Source organism: Macrobrachium nipponense, chromosome 38 (assembly GCF_015104395.2).
Source record: "Macrobrachium nipponense isolate FS-2020 chromosome 38, ASM1510439v2, whole genome shotgun sequence".
Lineage (NCBI taxonomy): Eukaryota > Metazoa > Arthropoda > Malacostraca > Decapoda > Palaemonidae > Macrobrachium > Macrobrachium nipponense.
In genome coordinates, this window is record NC_061098.1 from 19,891,193 (window position 1) to 19,913,063 (window position 21,871).

The following is a 21,871-nucleotide window of genomic DNA, read 5'->3' on the forward strand; positions in this document are numbered from 1 at the left end:
TGCTGTTATTGAAGATTGAGCTAGTCTTATGCCAGCACGGGCTCTTGCTCATAGAACAGCTCGTAGGACGTGAAAACTAACCGCGCAAACAATAAAGAATAATACACTCGTTTTTTATTCCCACCAACAGATCAGTTTACTCGTGACATCCTTATTCACAAATAAGCTATTAACAAAGAAAAAGGCTGTGGCTATACATCTTCCAACGACAACTCATATCCATTCAGATATTCACGATGAAGCAATAAAAAATAACCAAATTGCCATCAGGCCAATCACGAACCTAAGGAAGGCCGCTCATTGAACCCGACTCTTATCAAACCTTTAACTCTCTCTCTCTCTCTCTCTCTCTCTCTCTCTCTCTCTCTCTCTCTCCAAAAACAAAAGCTGGTCGTGAAATACCTTCATTTAACGATCGGGAGCAACGAGGATAAGAAACGCGTCGTCGCTACGTATACTCTTAATGGACGCATCGTATCCGTGCGTAAATCACCTGGAGTTCGTTACAGAGCCACACTACCCGTAATTATTAGCTATCAGAAATCCATGTAACTCACGCCATCTGTAATCATGGTCCCACTTTGCACCGCTGCCATTATCTCTCTCTCTCTCTCTCTCTCTCTCTCTCTCTCTCTCTCTCTCTCTCTCCAGTGGCCTTGACCTCTTGTTTCCCAGGCAGGGAGGTCAAGACACTTGCGGGAGAGGAGGATGGGAAGTAGCGATGGGTACTTGAGGTTTGAGAGGAGAGGTAGAGAAATACCCCGGAGGTAGAATCGACGATTTAATACACACACACACACACACACAAATATATATAAGTATATATATATGTATATATATATATATATATATATATATATATATATACACATATAATGTATGTATATGTATATTAAATAGCCATCTCTACCTCTCGGGTAATTGTCTTCCTCTCCTCTTATGGGAATAACAAAATAACATAGAATATAAACAGAGAATGTGGCCACAACGAAAGTAAAACTGCTATGTGCAAGATCTTTTGCCTTGACTCTTAAGCCATTTTCAAGCCTACCACTTCCAAAGGCACAAACTACTATTACGAAGAAGACTATGCTTCAAACAACAACTAAGATCAAAGTTCTTATAACCGTTTTAATATACGCAAAGGTCAATACATTTCAGGGAGGTGTTCTTCAGATGAAGAACAGCAGATATTTAGGATTTACTGGGAGACCGGATAAACCAAACAGTGGCTTGTAAGTCTCCTTCGTGCCTCTGTGTGTGAGAGTGTTTGAGAGAGAGCCACCCTCACACTTGCTTCTGATCGAGGGCAGATGTAGACCATGGTTACACGAACTCGCATTCGTTCACATACACAAGCACAAAAACATACGCTAGCGCTTGAGATGCAAATGGAACTTGCTCTTTAAACAGTGGGCAGTGTTGTGATTTGGGTAGTTGCTAGGGCCAACAGTGACCCAACCACTAACCAAAACGAGAGAGAGAGAGAGAGAGAGAGAGAGAGAGAGAGAGAGAGAGAGAGAGGTTGGGGGAGGGTGGTTGTTGTTTCGATAACTATAGAGTTACTGTACCTAATGATTTTATCTGTGTTGTGGCTCACGGGGAGAGAGAGAGAGAGAGAGAGAGAGAGAGAGAGAGAGAGAGAGAGAGAGAGAGTGTTTATGTCAGTAACTTACGTATCTAAGAGTTACTGTATCTTATAATTTTATCTATGCCGAGGCTCGCCACACACACACACACACACAGATTAATTGTCAGAAGAGTTTCTTCTGTATTTTCATCCCAAAAGCATAATTATCACGGTAATAAAAATTACGTCCAATGACGAAGTTTTCAAACCTACCGTCATGGAAAGATGGCTTTCGAGTCATTGCAACAAATTTAACTAATATGTTGTTTTACGGTTTAGTGAATACCTGAATTGAATGATGCAGTGAAAGTACTTGCGATAAAGATCGAGGGCAAAAAAACATTTAAGGGTCATTTATCACGGGAGAAATTCTCTCTCTCTCTCTCTCTCTCTCTCTCTCTCTCTCTCTCTCTCTCTCTCTCTCTCTCTTCTTGGTGATAAAAATGGTTGAAGTGGCGTTTGTTCAACAACGATTTTTCATACAAAGTAAACGTAAACAAAGTTGGAACGCGTAAGATTAGATCTTAGTTCTGTTCAGTTAGCTGTGAAAGATTTTTATTTCTTCTATCTTTACCTTTTTTCCTTGTAGATTCTTTTTGTTTTTAAAATATCACAATTGCAAATATATGATTTTTGTTGGACTACTTCGATATATATGAAGGTTTTTAGATGAATTATTGTTCAGTAGTAACAAGTGAAAATGGTGTGAATGCATTGCCACTGATTGTTAATAATCGTCTGTTCACAATGACGTGGGAAGAGGTCATACAATCGTGTAGGCATCGCAGTTCCTAACACATCGCAAAATAAAAGACAATGTTGAAGAGATTATAAACTATAGACAACTAACGAGTAACTGAATCTATAATAATATCAGAGAGGATCTGATCTTGGTTGTCCTCTCCCAGGTGATAGTAGGGGAGACATGACACACCCACCCACCTCCTGCAAGGGAGTCATCCACCCTCCTCCTTTGAATATATATATATATATATATATATATATATATATATATATATATATATACTATTTCACACGACATTTTTACATTACGACATATTCATACAATAAATAATGAGCCACAGGTAACCTATTAATATCGAATTCAAAATATTTTGGGGTTAACTTGTTTCCTTGACTAGGATTCGAGCGTAATGTGTGGCGGAATTGGTACCGAAGTGGAAATAGTCTACCAGTGATATAACATTTTCGTTATTAATGTTATCCGCAGCTTACTATTTTAAAAATACGCACCACGAGTACACACACACACACACACACACACACACACACATATATATATATATATATATATATATATATATAGTATATATATATATACATATATATATATATATATATATATTATATATATATATATATAAATATTTATATATAAATATTTATCTATATATATATATATATTATATACTATATATATATATATATATATCTATATATATATCAATAGCCAGCAGGAAAAATGAAAAGCAGCAGTACCTAGCGCGCTTTCGTTGTACTTTTGATACACCTCATCAGGGTACAATATAGAATGAAAAATAGCTTCGAAATATCAAAGGTAAACCTAAACAAAAAGTAAAATACAGAATCAAACAGCCTAGTCAAGAAGTATGGTCCACAGCTAAAATTACACTTAAAGGACAACAACAATGGAAATGGAACTACTAAGCAGTCAATTACATAGTTACGAAGTGTCAACAATACAATTCGTAAAGCCAGTTATCTAGTTATATTGTCGTTGCTATATTAAAAAACACTACTGACTATATTTTATTATACTAGATTCTATATATTTCTTTTAATAATGTCTCTAAAAAATAAAAATTTCCCTTGAATTGTTCCATTATTTGCGAGATTAAATTTATTCATATGTAAAAAGAGAGCACTCGATGTACTTCCTACACGTACACAATATTTATGTTGATTTAATCTTGATGCCAGTAGTTTGCCACTTTGACCAATATATTTTTTATCACAATCTCTGCATGGATATTTCGAAGCTATTTTTCATTCTTTTATATATTGTACCCTGATGAGGTGTATCAAAAGTACACGAAAGCGCTAGGTACTGCTGCTTTTCATTTTTCCCGCTGGCTCTTGATATACAATCTTCACGTGTTACTTTGTGATCGTATAATATATATATATATATATATATATATATATATATATATATATATATATATATATATAATATATATATATATATATATATATATATATATATATATATATATATATATATATATATATATGATATATATATGGTGGATGCCATAACTCAGTGATAGAACGCTTGTCCTCTATTATTAAAGTTGTGGTTTAATCCTGGCCAGTCATCCGACGTCAGCTCGATTAAGAATTTACTGAGAACCTGATGGACCTACCCTCCCGCGTTTAGGTGAATATATGCAAGTAATCACGAAGGGGCAATTTGTTATCCGCCTGAACATCTGGTGCCAAAACGGTTTGGAACAAAGAGACCCGAAACGGGAAACCTGCGGTTAAATTAAATGTCTCCCGAGCTATAATTAGTCAGGTGCTTTGAACTGGTGCTATAGCTATTGTTTCACACGCGGACACCGGCAGATTAGCAGTCATTAATACCCACTGATTAGGACATGCCCGGGGTAGAATGAGGCCTTAATGCATCGATATGAATTCGCGTATCATGTGGGATCAGACATTGCCCATCTTAAAGGTTTCCAGCGCAGCGGGGAGAGCGAATTCACACATACAAATGGGGTCGGTCTCTTGTTATCCTGAGAGCGGCCCTTTCAACAGGGGTTAATGGTATGTTGGTATTGGCCGGGTCATTGCGTGGCGCCTGATTATCTTCCCTAATTATTAATGCGGCCCTGCGTAAGATGGTGGATCTTTAAACAGGTGTGAACATTTTTGTTTCTTGCCCGCTAGACCACTCCCCCAACCCACCCAGTGTTTCATTCCTTTTTGGCTACATTTAATCCATGTTAAGTAGAGCCTTATGCTTGGGGGTATTTATTTAAACTAGTGATGTTTTAATAAATATATACTGAATACTTTATACATGACAACATGGTATGTAGATCTCTAAATGATGCTTGTTTCCTTTTAAAATAACAAATGAAATTCATCATGAAAGCTATGAATTCAAGTCTTTTAAATAACATGCTCTTGAAAATCGTGCGAGACAGATTGCGCATAGACAAGATTTATGCGTTGCTTCAAGATTCAAACGTCGTCAGCTGAATTAATTATATTGCCATTGTAATCAGTGTTATATTTCTTTAATAATGGACAGTACTTAAAGCTTCAAAATACTAAAATGAAAAAAAAAACATAAACCTTTATATGCACAATTTCCCTACCACAATTTTCACAAATAAATCAGACAAGAGACTTGATGCGCAATGGATCATGTTATGAATTAGGTGACCATGCATGTTAATTTAATACTTTACAATAGCTTCTAAAATTTCATGGATATAAATGTTATGGATATATATTTCATAAAATAAAAGTAAAAAGAAAACCATTTCATTTACGGGCGCTGGCACATGCATTGTTTGCAAGGCACGAACGGAAATTGAAACAGATGAGCAGCACCTGAGAGAGCGTCCCTCTACTTAAGATCATTACGGCTTGCGCGATAAATCTTGCTGCCAGTAATTACAACCTGTAACGAATGCCAAGCATTCTTGTTGTGTGCTGTGAATTGTGATCCGTTCCTCTTCCTGTGTTTACGTTTCTCGTTTAAAGCACGATAGGGAATTGAAATCGGATACTATTTGACGCATGCAGCAAGCAAAACGGAGTTAGATGCATTTGCATGCGTAAGTGATTCTGGTAATTTAAATGAGAGAGAGAGAGAGAGAGAGAGAGAGAGAGAGAGAGAGAGAGAGAGAGAGAGAGAGAGAGAGAGAATTTATAAGTATGCACATTATTTATGATGAGCCTTTAGGCAACAAGTTGTGCTTAGGATCATTCATGCAATACGAGAGAGAGGGAGAGAGATTAAGTAGTATACGTTAATTATAAATCTTTAGCCAGCATGTTGTGATTGGTATTTTGGTTAGCATCATTATTATAATGAGAGAGAGAGAGAGAGAGAGAGAGAGAGAGAGAGAGAGAGAGAGAGAGAGAGAGAATCTCGTGGGCGTAGCAGGTAGGCACGAAACAGCCTCTCATTTCATATTACGAGTACCTCACCCCTGGGAGGTATCATCATTCTTCGCTCAAAGTTTTCTATTGAAAATCTGACATTAACTTCTATTTAAAGACATTATGAACTCGGCCTCTTCACCCTTCTCACAATCCATGTTTTTTTTCCACTTTCTCCAGAAGGTGTAGATGTAAGGAAGGTTTTTTTTTTTATGTAAGACATGTTTTTTATGATTGTTTTTTATTACGAAGTGGCACGTAGAGGCCATATGATCTGTCAAATTTCTATTTTCAACGGTTATTTTTTACTGTCATAGAATTTTATCATAAACAAAGAAACTAAATGATGTATAATTTATTTTTTGGTCATTTGCAAAGCTTCTGCAAAAATTGCTTTTTTTTGTACTTGTTCCCATGCAAAGATTTAACATTCTGTGTATTTGCATTTTTCGCATACTCAAGATGCTATGAAACAAAATACCACCTACGTAAAAGTTAGATAACTTCACCTCTTGCGTATCTTGTCAAGCTATGAATAATGATGGTAGAATTATGAATGAAACAATGAATGGTGCGTAATGGGTGTATTGTTAGCTGACGAATGGCTTCATCAGGGGTTCGTTGATGCTTATAATTTTTTAAGACGTTTGGGTAAAACACGATTCTCACATTAGATGATAATCTTGCTAAACTCTCTCTCTCTCTCTCTCTCTCTCTCTCTCTCTCTCTCTCTCTCTCTCTCTCTCTCTCTCTCTCTTTTATCGCCCAGCGCTCCTCCCTTAATTAGTTGTCAGGAAAACATCCCTGACCTAAGCATTCCTCAACATCAACACCTCCCCCCTCCCCCCCGTCTCTCTCTCTCTCTCTCTCTCTCTCTCTCTCTCTCTCTCTCTCTCTCTCTCTCTCTCTCTCCCCATCGAATTTCATGAAGATATCCTCATGTAACCCTCCCTTTTTATAACTCTTCTTTAGACCTTAAAATATATTTCAGGGTCAGTTTGCGGTTAACCTTTGACTCTCGCATCCTGTTGACCCTCAAAAGCTCGCCGTTGATTTGCGAAACTTGATCTCGTCAAAGGGTACATCTTAGCAGAAGTATGGTGGGTTGTAGGAAATAAATTTATTGAATAAAAAAGATGAATAGTGTGGCAGTCATGTTCGTGGAGAGTTATATGCAGATGCATGTTTGAAAGGAATAATTTAAAAGTTGAAAAATGGTTTTCAAAGCAGTTTTCTTTGAAGTGCAACGATTATAACTTCCCCAAAGGTGTACGTAACTTTTCATTGAAGTAATAAATAGAACTTTGTGCTTATATACTGGTGTTTATTACAGTGGAGGATCTAAATCTCATATTTCAATAGAGACGAAAATTGTCTGTCGTATAACATGGAGGAAAATCGGTCTTTTAAATACGTAATATTTAATTGGTAAGCGTTTGGAGAGCGTCCTTCCTTTGAATGATAATTGAAAGTTGTGCGGATGTAGCGTGCTAATTTCTGCGAAGTAAAATGTATATAATATTTAACAAATAAATTTTGAGGTTACCCCTTTTCGAGGACAACTTTTCTGTTCTCCTGGTGACGCAATTCGCTATTATTTACTTTATATATATATATATATATATATATATATATATATATATATATATATATATATATATATATATATATATATATATATATATATATCACAGTGTATTCATTAGTTAACTTCATCTGGTACAGAGTTTTTTTTATAGCATCATGTGACGGATTAGTATATGTAGACTAGTAGAGACACTCTCTCTCTCTCTCTCTCTCTCTTCTCTCTCTCTCTCTCTCTCTCTCTCTCTCTCTGTCTCATACACACACACACACATTCAGCAATTTCATTGTAACAAATGAAATCTGAGTGAACAACTTATACGCACTGTTTCGGGATTATCAGAACCGGGAAGTTTGACCAGTAAACGATAACATAGCAAGGATATAATATGTCGTTCAGTTCGTTTCTATTCTCTACTCTCCTTCTTTCATTTCAGTTTTTCGCGGAATCCTTAACACATTAAATGGGCCTGATTCTGTACTGGCTTTTTATTTTATTTTTTTACATTACGGACACGAGTTGGCGCTCTTTTTTAGTGAACCCGTAGGGGTGGTAGCGCCATCAGTGCACCTCTTGCGTTGCACTGTAGGCATTACTTGAGGTTCTTTGCTACGTGCCTTCATCCCCTAGCTGCAACCCTTTCGTTCCTTTTACTGTCCCTCCTTTCATATTCACTTTCTTCCATCTTACTTTCCACCCTCTCCTAACAATTGCCTCGTAGTGCATCTGCGACGTCTTCCTCCTGTTACACCTATCAACCCTTTTACTGTCAGTTTCCGTTTCAGCTCTGAATGGCCTCATAGGTCCCAGTGGTTGGCCTTTGACCTAGCCTCTATATTCAGTTCGGTTCTTTCTTAGCGAATGGTTGGATTCTTGTAACATCGATTCTTAACCAAAAACAAATGATTTGGTTTTCAAATCAGGGAAGATAGACGAAGGGAAGTACTGAGCTCGTCAAGTTCCCGCAGACGTAATCATTTAGGACTGAGAAATATGACCAAAGACTAAAATAATAAGCGACAACATAGAGACGACAAAGGAGACATCTTCATCCTGAGCTCGTGGGAACGGCATCTTCCTTATACCCAGCCGGAGGTGTCACGAGATTAATGACGGGCATCATTGCTCATACTGATGCGGCTATGTCAAGGCAGGTCACTGAGGGTAGAATAAGGTTAACACGGGCCGAAGATGAAAGCTGTTTTGCTTAAAGGTCGGCCGTCAATGAGTTAATGGGTGTATTATGGGTACCCAGTGACCTGGGTTGACCTCGCGCCCAGACGAGCGTGGAGAGCTTTGCGGTCTTGGTAATTATCATTATCATTAATTTTACTTAGTCTTATGAAAAGAGGAACGCTTATAAGAAAATAAATAGGACCACCGCAATCAAAGGCAAACCAAAGTCTCCCCAAGCCAAGAAAGCAGATTTCCGAGGCTTAGCTTCCCTGCATTGAAAAGACATGAGCTTTTATAGAGTTAAGTGTATCTTTCATATAAAAAAGTAGTATTTTCACCAGTGCGACCAATGTACTTTGATATTCGATATTCCAATAGTTACTAACGTCAAAAATAACTTCAGATTAAACCAGAAGATTTTTTTTATGCATCTCTTGAAGAACGTATTCGACACTGAACTCTGTTAATGTTAATGGATATTAGCAAGCATTATAGTATAAGAATTTTCTTTGTATTTCATGGAGTCGTTATTGGATCATTCAAACGGTCATTAAAGTTCTGTTTCGTCCATTACTCTCTCAGCCAGTAAAAAAGTTAAATACTATAGATAAGACTTTTCCCGTCCTTTTCATTACGTCTATTCTATATTTATTCAAAAGTTTTCATGTGATTAATACAAGCATCAACGTGCTTTTGCATTTCGTTGAATAACTGCATGTATATAAATATGTCGCCAACTATTATAATATTAGTCGTACAATCTATGATCACAGTTACGCCATGGCTCTATAACCATCTGCATAGCTTTTGTTAATTTAGAAGACTTGAATGCAAGCCGATTCATTTACGCCTTTTATTTTGTCCATTTTTGGGAGGTAGCTGGTATCTCTGCACACCACATTTATAGTATGATAGTGGTTAAACGTTGTAATTTAACTCCAGCCGTCAGCAAATTGTTGTAAAAAAAATCTCTAAATTATTTCATGGGACGGGAAATTATGCAGCGATAATCGTCTAATTAAGTTATTAAGGGGAGTTTTATGGTACAACACAAGGAAGATTTTATCGCGTGAAATAAGAAATAAGAATTCCTTTCTTTTCATCCGAGGAGAAAATTACCAGTTGTAAGCGATTCGCTGGTATCGTAAAGATCATTTATGCTTCGCTGATTTTTGCATCGGTTTTATGAAAATGTTTTGCTGCTATTGGCTGCGTTTAATTCCTCTTTAGTGTGACACTCGGAAAGGAGAATGAGATTGAGAGGTGAGGGGATTCATTTTTTAATTATAAGTCGAGGAATACATCCATATTATTGAAGCCTGTGACGTAAATTGTCATTTGAATTAAACTTGCTTAATTTAATTCTTTTATCTAAATGATTAAATTATTAAAAAGATAATCAGGTGTATAAAGATCTGTTTAAGGTGTTTATCTTCGCGCCTTAAGATATTTAATGGACATTCCACAAAATAATTTTCGCTTGTATAACGTAATCCACAGATCCTCATATTCTAGGCTGGTTATATGACTATATTTTATTAGATTTTGTTTCTATATACGTACATACAAAGTTGAGATAAGAAACCTTTTCTCCGTTTGAAGGATATGCCATCTTTCAATTCTCCCAGGTGACAGTGCTTCCTCCTGATCCTCCTTCGGTTTGCAGAATTGAAATTATTCCTTTTATCAAAACGACCGACGATCTGTTCGTGTCTTCCTCCCCCCTCCCCCTCCCCTTTCCGCGCTTAATCGTGCCCAAAGTAAATGGCTTTAGGAGCCGGCTAAGCCCGGACTTACAAGGTACAAGGGCATGTATAGGTGATGGTAAGAAAGTGCCTTGGGGGTTAGAATGATTCTCTCTCTCTCTCTCTCTCTCGTAAAACCAGTCAAATGAACCATATTACAAAACACCAAATGGCGTTTTTTATCCAAGGATGTAGAACGAGAGAGAGAGAGAGAGAGAGAGAGAGAGAAGAAGCGCCCTGGGGGTGTGTATCTGGTGATCATTTATAGCATGCAGTACTCTGGAAGCCACGCCCACACTGGAAACCCCGCCCACTCCCACGCAAGTTTTATCTTATGCAAAATTGCTCCTTGCAGGGGATGCTAAATTCCGCTCTCTCATATAAACACGCCGTGGAGGCTCCTCCCTTCGTCGGTTCGTGTTGGGAATTGTGTTCGGTTTGCGGGAAAAAGAGGAGAGATGTTTTGGGTGGGTGAGAGCAAGAGATAAATAGGCTCTTTTATTTGTATTTGTGTGTGTGTGTGTTTGAGAGAGAGAGAGATGGATGCTTTAAAGTAAATGATAGTGAGATTTTTAAATAAGACTTGGAATTGTTTGTGTGAGTTTGAAGATTGAGAGCGAGAAAAATAGACCTTACTTTCTTAAAGAGTAAGACTTACTATGCCTTACATTTGTTTGTGTGTATATATGAGAGAGAGAGAGAGAGAGAGAGAGAGAGAGAGAGAGAGAGAGAGAGAGGAGGAGTTATGGTTAAGTGAGAGCGAGATATGAATAGGATTTGTTTGTTTTGTGTTGAGAGAGAGAGAGAGAGAGAGAGAGAGAGAGAGAGAGAGAGAGAGAGAGAGAGAGAGAGATCGCAGAAGAGCAAAGTCCCGTTGTCATAAGGATAATGAGGGACGTTCGAATGTGCAGGTTGACATTAACGCTTTAATTTCAACAACTTAAGAAGGAAAGAGATGGTATCTGGTGCAGGAGAAGCTGAGATACCACTTTCCTGACCCTATAAGATGGAAGAACCAGAAAAGGTTACAAATGGATATGTTTAAAATTCATTGCATATTTGTAAATGGTAAACGGCATAGCTTCTTTCCCCCATGCAAATAGACATGCATGGGTGAAGTGTTTTGATTTCATGATGACGATTGCTCAGTGATCATGACACTTTGTCAAATAAATAATGTACAGGCTGATAAGTCCGAAACTTACGGTTGTATAGATTTTAGATTTTCGTTTATAAGCAAGGAACAGAGGAAAAATTTTATTTTAAAAACCAAATCGTTGAATAGACGGCTCTCATTGAATGTCTTCTCTCTGGTTTGTGTTATTCTTACTTTTCAATTCATACCAGGGGTGCAATGGGCCCCAGCCTGGGGTCTATGGTGACACTTCTATATTTCACTTCCCTTATATTCGAGGGCTGTTTTCAAGACGTTTACCGTTCCTTTGAGGGCAGCAGTCTGCACCTCATTTATACCTGGGCGACTTGGTATTACCTGAAGGTATTTTCTTGTGAGTATATTTAATTTTGTGACGGATTAGCTCTCCAGTTTTTAAAAATCTTGGATGAACTGAATTTAGAAGTCATGCGAGCCATTTTTTAATTTAACGAGCAACGGGTTTCTTCACATACCAAATGACTGTGGCGGGCCGGGACATGCAAATGGGTCGCTGGCAAGAAGTAGCTGTAGGAATAAAACCGCTCGTCGAAGTTGCTGAAGGGGTTGACGATTGAGAGTTTCGGAGGATGAGCGAGGGAGTCAAGGTTGCCTTTGAGGGCGAGGCTGGGCACGCTAGTGATTTTATGGCGGCAATAAAGGCACTGCCTCTCTTTGCTAAGTGATCTAGCAACGAGTCTAGACGCTTATTTGTTGGAGAGGGAGAGAGAAGAGGAGGTGAATGTCGACTCCTTTTGTTCTTTCGAAGGAAAATGGACGTAGAACCTTAAAGTCATGCCATAAACCGAGTGCAGTGCGAATCGTTTTGTCACCCTTTATATTGGTATGGAATTGCTTCCACCTTTTGTGAATCATTTTATCGATCGTATTCTTCGCGTAGTGGTGTCACTCAAGTAAAACCAGTGCTTATTTGTACACCTGTTAAATGTCGTCGCTAATATATACCAGTTTTACTACTTTGCACAGCTGCCAATCGATCATGAAGGTAGAAGTGAGCACGGGGCTCGCAGCCGCATCCCAAAAAAATATTCTCAGAAAAATGAATGTGTTTATAGATAAGGCAAGAAAGGAAGTTAATCATTGAATTATTAATCCAGAATACACTAGTGTAAGAAATTAAAGACTACCTAGACCATTTGTGCTTCCTAAGAGTCATGTTTAGGTTTTCAAATTTACCTATGAAATTCTAGGGTCTGCTATGTAGCTGAATTGGGTACAGTCTGAGTCCTGTCTTTTCTAAGTTAGAATTTTTCAGCTGAAACTGAAATTTAAACAGCTATGAGGTATGAAGAGTCTTTTATTTATCTTTTGAGATATCGTTTTGCTATGTCGTTTGTAACTTTGAATTTAATGAAATATCATATAGTTTTTTTAATTATTATTGATTGTGAGGCATCAATTCCTGACCAAGGGAACCTATGTCCAAGATAGAGTGAGAATGCTCTCTCTCTCTCTCTCTCTCTCTCTCTCTCTCTCTCTCTCTCTCTCTCTCTCTCTCTCTCTCCTTAATTTATTAGATTTTACACCGGTAATTGTAATCTCCATTGTTTTTTTAAACTTTAATAATTGATAAAAGTATTGAATTTGAAAGTTGCATTTGTTTTTATTTTGAGTAATTTTCGAGTATATTTTGTACCAGTTTTTGTTTCCTGTTTAGCCAGCTTTTACTTAACATTGGTATATCTCACTGAAGGGTGTTTTGTATTCTAGTGTTGCACTGACGGAGTGATGCAAGGATGGAAATATAAGGCTTCATCAGCCCGAGAAACCGACAGAATTCTATTAAGTGGCATCCCATTCCTTAATGATCAATGTATGACAAAAAAGCACACCACTCATTACATATCAGAAGTGGTTTTTTACCTTATTAAGTAACGTTCTTCTAGCTTTCTTTTTGTGTCACCTGAAAATTGACTAGCGCTGGGTAACCCTTCTCCACTGAATTTCTGTATTTTGTGACTCCACTACTCTCATTTACCCATTAATCATTCACCCTAAAAGAGTATGTATGTATGTATATGTATATATACATAATATATATGTATGTATATTAATATTATATATATATATATATATATCTATATATATATATATATATATATATATGTATGTATGTATGTATGTACTATATGTATATATATAAATATATGCATACACACATATATATAGTATACACAGGTATATAGTATGTATATATATATATATATATATATATATATATATATATATATATATATATTATATATTATTATTATTATTATTATTATTATAGTGTGCGCGTGGTAGTTTGAGTGCGCTATGTGGTCGTATGGTTATAGACAGTAACTGTTTAAAAAAGAGAGAGAGAGAGAGAGAGAGAGAGAGAGAGAGAGAGAGAGAGAGAGAAAGCGTAAACTCCTTGGGACTCATTTTTCTTGGCGATCATAGGTCAGGGCTAAGCGTGAACACGAAGACTTCAAACTTTTATATGAAATATGGCAAAGTACTATTTTGCGGTCAAGGTCTCCGTGATTCGAGCGATAGCTTCGAGATTGGATGTCGATGTAATTTTCTGATAGCGTTTCGATGAATATTAAAATCTTTATAAGTCCGTCGGTGCTCCTTGCCTGCGCACGATGTATGTGTGTGTGTGCAAGATTTGTGCATGCATTTGTGTGTTCTCAGTCCTCGCTTTATCATTCTTTCTTCTCTTTTTCACACTTCTAAATCATGATTTTTAATATGAATAAATTTTCATCGGATATTTTTATAGACCACAAATTAATTTTCCGTAAGATCATTTTAGAATTCTTTCGTGGCTTCAAGCTGAACTAAAGCCTCTGTCGTTTATTTAAATACAGGAACTCGATATATTTGAATCAGTTATTTTGAAAGCATCTCGATATGAATTTGTGCGTCCTAATTGTCTCTCTAAGCAAAATTGTTTCACTGGTTCTCTCCACGAAACTGTGCACTACTTTTTGGAAATATTTTTTTCAACTCCAAAGTCTCATTACTATCTCCCTTTGCTTACAGGTGCAGCTTTAGTTGGCTTCAAGTTTAGGCCTTGTCGTTTTTTTTTTTTTTTTTTTTTTTTTTTTTTTTTTTTTTTTTTGCCGGGAGGGGGGGGGGGGGGCGGCGGTGCTAGCCAAGCCACGGGGAATGTGTTTATTGTGCACTTTGCATATTTTGTATTATATCTCTTTTTGGACAAATTTGTAAAAATAGTTTATATTTTGTCAATAAAATAACTAATAACTAGTGTGATCATAATTTGCATCGTTTCGTACTAACTCCATTGCTAAATCGTTCAACACTTTATGTTAAGTTAGTATTCTGTTCCTTGTTACTTCTTGTTTAGGAAACATGTGGTTCTCATACGACGTATATATATATTTTTTTTTCATCAAATAGCAGCAGTTCAAGTAGGGTAATGATATTATACTGTATTTGGTATTATCATGATGGCGAGTTTAGACTAGAAAATAATTGTATTGATGCGGAATATTATTTTCAGTTTATGTATATGTATATATATATATATATATATATATATATATATATATATATATATATATATATATATATATATATATATATATATATATTATATATATATGTGCGTGTGCGTAGTGCGTGTGCGTGTGCGTGTGCGTGTGTGTGTGTGTGTGTGTGTGTGTTAAATGTCTTGCCATGTATTTTGTCATAGTTGTCCTCATCAGCCTTTGTCATTTTCACCTCTCCAGGAACGAGTCTGTTAGTCAGTGGCTCCGAGATCTCCACCTCCTTTATGAGGCCGAGTGCATGAACACCCTGCAGTCCAAGTCTCTTCCTGGGGACTGCGGAAACACGAAGAGACGCGCCCACAACCAAGCTCACGCCACGACCCGCTACGCCATCAGAGCTATCCAGCGCAGGGCCCACGCTGTCTCCACGGAATTCGCCAGACTTTGCCAGTGAGTGGGTCTTTTGGGTCTTTCTTCTTTTATGGATTTGCGATACGACTCAATAAGTCTGTGTTGTTTTATATGGGACCGGTAGTATCTCGCCCAATTCCAGTTCTGAAACGATTCTTGTACAACAATTTGTTTGTTTGTTTTCTGGTATGCGTTGGCTCTGCAGTCAAGATTATTTTTGTATAGAACCTCTTCAGTGGTTTTTATGACAGAAATTGAACATTATTCTTTTTCTGTAAGGGAACTAAATATGTATTGGCTGTACGCATTTGTTTACGAGTATATCATTTGTATATCATCAGATTCTGAAATGAGTTGACGAATTAGGTCATACAGCGATTTATTTTGGAAGTTGCTGTATTTGGAGTGTGGAACCCTTTATAATTGAACTACAGGGTGTCCATAAAGTCCCAGTACCATTACAAGTATTTATTGTTCAGAAACCATATAACATAGAGTAATGCAGTTATTTTGTAGAATGTTCTACATTTTCTCAAGTTTACATTCAGAGTATTTCATTCTACCAAAAAAACTGCATTACTGTTTATATGGTTTCTGAGCAATAAATATTTGTAATGGTACTGGGACTTTATGGACACCCTGCATTTCTTTTATATTATTTCATTCAGTGTTACTGCATTGATGCCATAATATTATTTCTCAAACGTTGATCTCAAGAAGATAAAATTAAGTTTAAAAAGACAAATTTTTCACATATTTTCAATATTTTCCTGACTTGTCTTCCAGGCGTCTGGAATGGCTGGAACTGGACCAGGTTCCATCCTTAGCCGAGTCCCTGGTGGGCCACATCCGAAACTTCCTGAGGGATTACACCACCCAGTGGACAGCCGCAGACCCCGACCTCCAGCCACAGGTAAGGAAGACTCCCATTCAGCAGCTCCCCTGAAAGAGGCTGATTATGACGTCTGCTGGAAAGACCTTGCCCCTGGGCCTCGTAGACGCGACAGCGTATTATTCTTTACGCTGGATTACTTTTAATGAATGTGACCAAAGAACTCATTATTCACAGTCTGGAGCACTCTCAAGGAGTTCATTTTTTACCATCGAGTCCGTCTAGTGTCGTCGAGTGTTTGGTTTGGCTTTTATTATATATATATCTATATATATATATATATATATATATATATATACTATATATATATATATATATATATATATATAAGTAGGTATATATATATATACATATATACATATATATATATATATATATATATATATATATATATATATATACATATATACATATATATATATATATATATATATTATATATATAATATATATATAATATATTGCGCGTCTGTATATGTGTGCGTATGCATTTGTGTGGAAGATTTATTTTTATCGCTTATATAAGCATGTAGTTCTTTGTACTGAAAGATACTGAGCAACAAAATTTACTTGATATTGACTTAAAATAACGTCGGAAAAACGTGAATCTAAATGTAATTATACAGATAAGGCTCGATTCCTGGCCCGGGGATAATTACTTACCGATTAAAGTACTTTTTTTGGGTATAAGTTATTTTAAAGGTATTGCGAATTCAATATTATATGATTCTTGTGACGAGTATATATATATATATATATATATATATATATATATATATATATATATATATGTATGTATGTATATATATGAGTGACACACACAAACGTGTATATATATAATATATATATATATATATATATTTATATATATATGCTATGTATGTATGTAATGTATATATATATATATATATATATATATATATATATATATATATATATATATAATGTACACGTGTGTGCGTGTATGTATGTATACATTGCGTGTATTTTTTATATCGTGTGTATATCTTATTCTATTAAATTGACTAAACTGGATGGTAGTTTTGTGATTTATTGAGTATTTTCATCCACACGCTTTATATATTTTTGTGTGACTTTTTGTTACATTTCTATGTAAATTCATCGCATATTTGACAAAGCAATTTTTTTTTCTTGCTTATTCTGAACGCGTCACCTTGAAGTGTAGTACAAAAATAAGAAAATAGTTAGGTTTAATCAAGATACTACGCAGTTAAAGAATAGTGTCTTCTAAGAGTTTCATATATTTTTTGACAAGTGAGACGCAATTTTGATTATATTGAGAGGAGGTTTTAGGTAATTATATTTCCTTTCATAGTAATCATTTTTCTTTAACGTATAAACTTTATTTTTCAGACAGGAGAGTCGGGTTTTCTCATTTTCTTCATATTTGTTAGAGAAAGCAAATGAAAATTTCATTTATGAATCTTTTTTGTACTTTTTTTTTTTTCAACAGTCGTCGTTAGGACGCCAGAGCAAAGTGATCCAGCAAATCTGCGAGAGGCTGACGGAAGTCTGCGACAAGATTTCCACGAAAAACGACAAACACGACGACAACGACGGCGGCAACCCCGATGGCGACAGACCGCGACAAGTCGTTCAGGTGGTCACGGCGCTGGGTCATGCCTTCACGAAGCTGGTTGACCTCATGCTCAGCAGAGAAATTAAGGTAGTCATGTTTGTCTCATCGACTGATATTGGAATGGCTATTTTCTTTATTTGCTAATTTATGAGAAATGCTTATTTTTAATTATTTCATTCAAAAGTGATATTTTTCAAAATTTTACATTTTATGTTACCTATAAAGATTAACTCAATTTTGCCTAATAAAATTACGTATTTAACATAAAAACTGGAACAACTTTACTATGTAAACTCTGCTATGAAAGATGCATTAAGACAAGTGACTTTTTCCGCGGAAGCATCGCTCTTTTGCCTCTTAGAGCAGCCATAAATAGCGTATATCAATACTGGCTGACTAGCTGAGCGGATGAGCACCGTATTACGTCATGTGCTTTATTGAAAACGGGATCTCTGAGCAATTAGGGTAAACACCAAATAGCCACCTTTTCACTCAAAATGAACACCTTAACTTGATATTTAATTGTTGAAACAAAATACAATTACATCTTTAAGCATACCATTCATAAGTTTTAAGTTTCAATCTTTTGAATGGGATGCTTAAAGATATAATTGTATTGTTGTTTCACCAATTAAATATCGAGTGACAAAGGTGGTCTTTAAGAGTGAAATGGTGGCCATTTGGTCGTTTACCCTAATCTACAATAATACCATTTTGCCGCTTAGGAGATAGAAGTCCCCAGTTGAAATAGAATAAAAAAAAATTATTGATCATATTTTCGTTGAAATTGAATAAAAAAATGATTGATCATATTTTCCTTCAATTCAGGTCGTTGTCCAAGTCTTAGAGGAACCAGATGCCGAAGAAAATATCAGCTCAGCCGTCTCCCACTTGACGGCGTTAGGCGTTGATGGCGGACACATATGCCGCCTCATAGCGCGTCTCGGAGGCGTGAGGGCGCTGCTGGGTCTGTGCCTGGAACCTCGCCTGTCCCATGTTCGGGTGGCGTCCCTCAGGGCCTTGGCGACCGTGTGTTGCGTCGTCGAAGGGATAGAGGAGTTGGAGAAGGTTTGTTTTGCCCTTTGATAGAAAGTTCATCTCTCCTTGTGTCCGTTCATTTGATTTCATTTTTATTTTTTTTTTAACCTAAAATCGATTGAGTAATTCGTGGTTGGAAACTATATTCAGTTGCTCCGTACGTCTCCTAGAACAGAAATTTGGGAAATTTGATGTTTTTACAACTGGACTACAGCGGTTCAAGCTCATGTCGTGGTTTTAAATTTTAAATTTTAATTTTATATTTTAATCATGGATTACAGTGCTAAAGATGTCCTGCATGCTTTGAGCGAATATCTTACGATGCAATTCCTTGCAAGAGCAAACGAATTATCATGAAAACCCGATAAAAATGTGTGCAGTTAAAACCTTATTCTTTCATTAAATGACCATTTCCTTTATATTCCTCAGGCGGGAGGCATCGAGGTGGTATCGGAGGTGCTTTGCGATCCAGAGTGTCCTGAGGAGGAAAGAAGCGAAGCAGCTGGAGTTTTAGCTCAAGTCACCTCACCCTGGGTCGAGAATAACCACAGACTGACTGCCCTTTATGAACACATCCATTCCATCGTTATAGCACTCACAGGTAATTGACCATTCTCTCTCTCTCTCTCTCTCTCTCTCTCTCTCTCTCTCTCTCTCTCTCTGTGTATTGTATGAGAAATTATTCTACTGACATCCTGTGTTCCGTAGATATGTCAAACATTAATCTCTCTCTCTCTCTCTCTCTCTCTCTCTCTCTCTCTCTCTCTCTCTCTCTATTGCATGAGAAATTATTTTACTGATATCCTGTGTTCCGTAGATATGACAAGCATTAATACAGTATCTCTCTCTCTCTCTCTCTCTCTCTCTCTCTCTCTCTCTCTCTCTCTCTCTGTATAATATGAGAAATTATTTTACTGATATCATGTTGTAAAAATACATTTCCTTCATTTACTTTATCGATGTAAGAAACATTGATTTTATTCGTCAATTCGTAAATTATGAATCAGAATTCTTATCTATCTAATAATGCAAACAAACACTGAGTAAAATATATATTATTTATCTAGGGGTAGAGAAGTCAAAGGTGTAGCATAAAACACTTCGCATCGTTAAAAGTAAGATACTAAAAAACCCAAATATATGAAGACATATTCTACATCTGCAGGTTTAGCGGACTCTACGAGATCAGCCGAGATCTTCCTGCTGGCGTCTGCGGCCTTGGCAAACCTAACCTTCCTGGACGGTGGGTGCGTGGAAGCCATGAGGAAGGCCGGGACTGCTAAAGTTCTCCTGAAGGCGGCCAAAGGCAATCCAAACCTCTCAGTGTTTACCAAAGATCAGGTAAGGGAATTTAGGTTTTTTTTTTTTTTATCCTTTTACGTGGGCGTTAATAATTTTTCCATAGAACAATCTATATAACTTGGATACATACTATATTCCATTCCTTTTAGTCTTGATAGCACCCCTGTTATAATAGTGTGTCCAACGTGTATTTTGACGGTTTCTGAAGTGACAATAACGTGAAGTCTTGACTACAAATATTGTTCTATATTAACATATTAACTTCTTGATAATGACAAAGTTTTTTTTTTTTTTTGTCTTGGTTGAAATAGCCACACGCACTCTTTCATTGTGATACTTAAATCTTCACACACACATATATCTATCTATATACATACATATATATATATATATATATATATTATATATATATATATATATATATATATATATATATATATATATATATATATATATATATAATATATATATATATATATATATATATATATATATATATCTCATTATAATATTTTCCATGTCATTCCTCCTTGCGCAACAGATTGCTACAGTGTTAGCCAACTTAGCGGGTTCGCGCGAGACTGCCGAGGAAGTAGTTGCTTGCGGGGGCGTGAACATCTTGCTGGGGCTGCTGAATACACGGCCAGCCCCTACGCATCGCCTGCCAGAGGTTGCCACAGCTGAGAGAATACAGCAGAAGTCAGCCATTGCTCTGTCGAGGTTAGTTATTTAGGCGAAAGTAAGCTTGAATGTGTTACAGTAAGATTGTGAAACCAGGGGAGAGATCAAATGCACTTAGGGACGTTTGAACCCCCAGAGGCTTGTACTAAACACACCGAAATAAATTTGATCCCCAATGGTCTAGTACTAAACTCACCAAAATACATTTGACCCCCCAGCGCGGATAGTACTAAACACACCGAAAAAAAAAAAAAAAAATACATTTGACCCCCTAGGGGCTAGCCCCCCCCCCTAGGGGCTAGTACTAAACCACACCGAAATATATTTGACCCCTAGGGGCTAGTACTAAACACACCGAAATACATTTGACACCCCCAGAGGCTGGTACTAAACACAGCGAAATAATCTAGATGAATCACTGTTTCCCCGTGATTAGCACTAGCCCGCGGAAAAAAAAAAATGTTCCTAAGCGAAGTGTTCATTTCACAAATTCCTTGAAAAAAAAATCAGGGATTTCGTGAAATCCTAGTTTCACAATCTTAGTGTAAGAAGGTCAGTTGGTTTGTTGAAATTAAGCCTCCCTTATACCAGCAGGGGATTCTTGAATCTAAAGGTGGCCCGAAGTGTGGTAGGGTGTTGAGGGGGGAATGTGAGGCCTGATATGGACCTCTGAACTTGGATCTACCAGTCTACATACAATGATGAATGTGATTCTTTGGGAACACCTTTTTGTTATAATTTTGTGTCCAATCATTGCCTGTGTTTTAGGACGGATTTGATGTGGTGTCAATGGAAAAATCAACCTAATTATTATTAGACCAATGCTCGCTAAAAATTATGGCTGATTCAGTATTGACTTGCAGTTAAACAGTGCTAATGAGTAACTTATGAGTGTTTTGATTTGATTATACGGTGAAGTTTAAGGAGTTTTATCAATATTAGTCAGTATTCTCTCTCTCTCTCTCTCTCTCAAGCTAAACTAGTTCTGA

General features: G+C 36.6%; 1 protein-coding gene across 3 annotated transcripts in view; it reads left to right on the forward strand.

Moving 5' to 3' along the window:
* Positions 1 to 21,871, forward strand: part of LOC135209696 (protein inscuteable homolog) — a 220,351-nt gene that overhangs the window by 195,907 nt on the left and 2,573 nt on the right. For all 3 annotated transcript variants that reach the window (XM_064242456.1, XM_064242454.1, XM_064242455.1), the window contains 7 exons: positions 15,200 to 15,409; positions 16,157 to 16,283; positions 17,736 to 17,948; positions 18,690 to 18,929; positions 19,329 to 19,500; positions 20,065 to 20,240; positions 20,743 to 20,921. In XM_064242456.1, the coding sequence (XP_064098526.1) occupies positions 15,200 to 15,409; positions 16,157 to 16,283; positions 17,736 to 17,948; positions 18,690 to 18,929; positions 19,329 to 19,500; positions 20,065 to 20,240; positions 20,743 to 20,921 (1,317 nt within the window). The remainder of the gene's footprint in view (positions 1 to 15,199; positions 15,410 to 16,156; positions 16,284 to 17,735; positions 17,949 to 18,689; positions 18,930 to 19,328; positions 19,501 to 20,064; positions 20,241 to 20,742; positions 20,922 to 21,871) is intronic.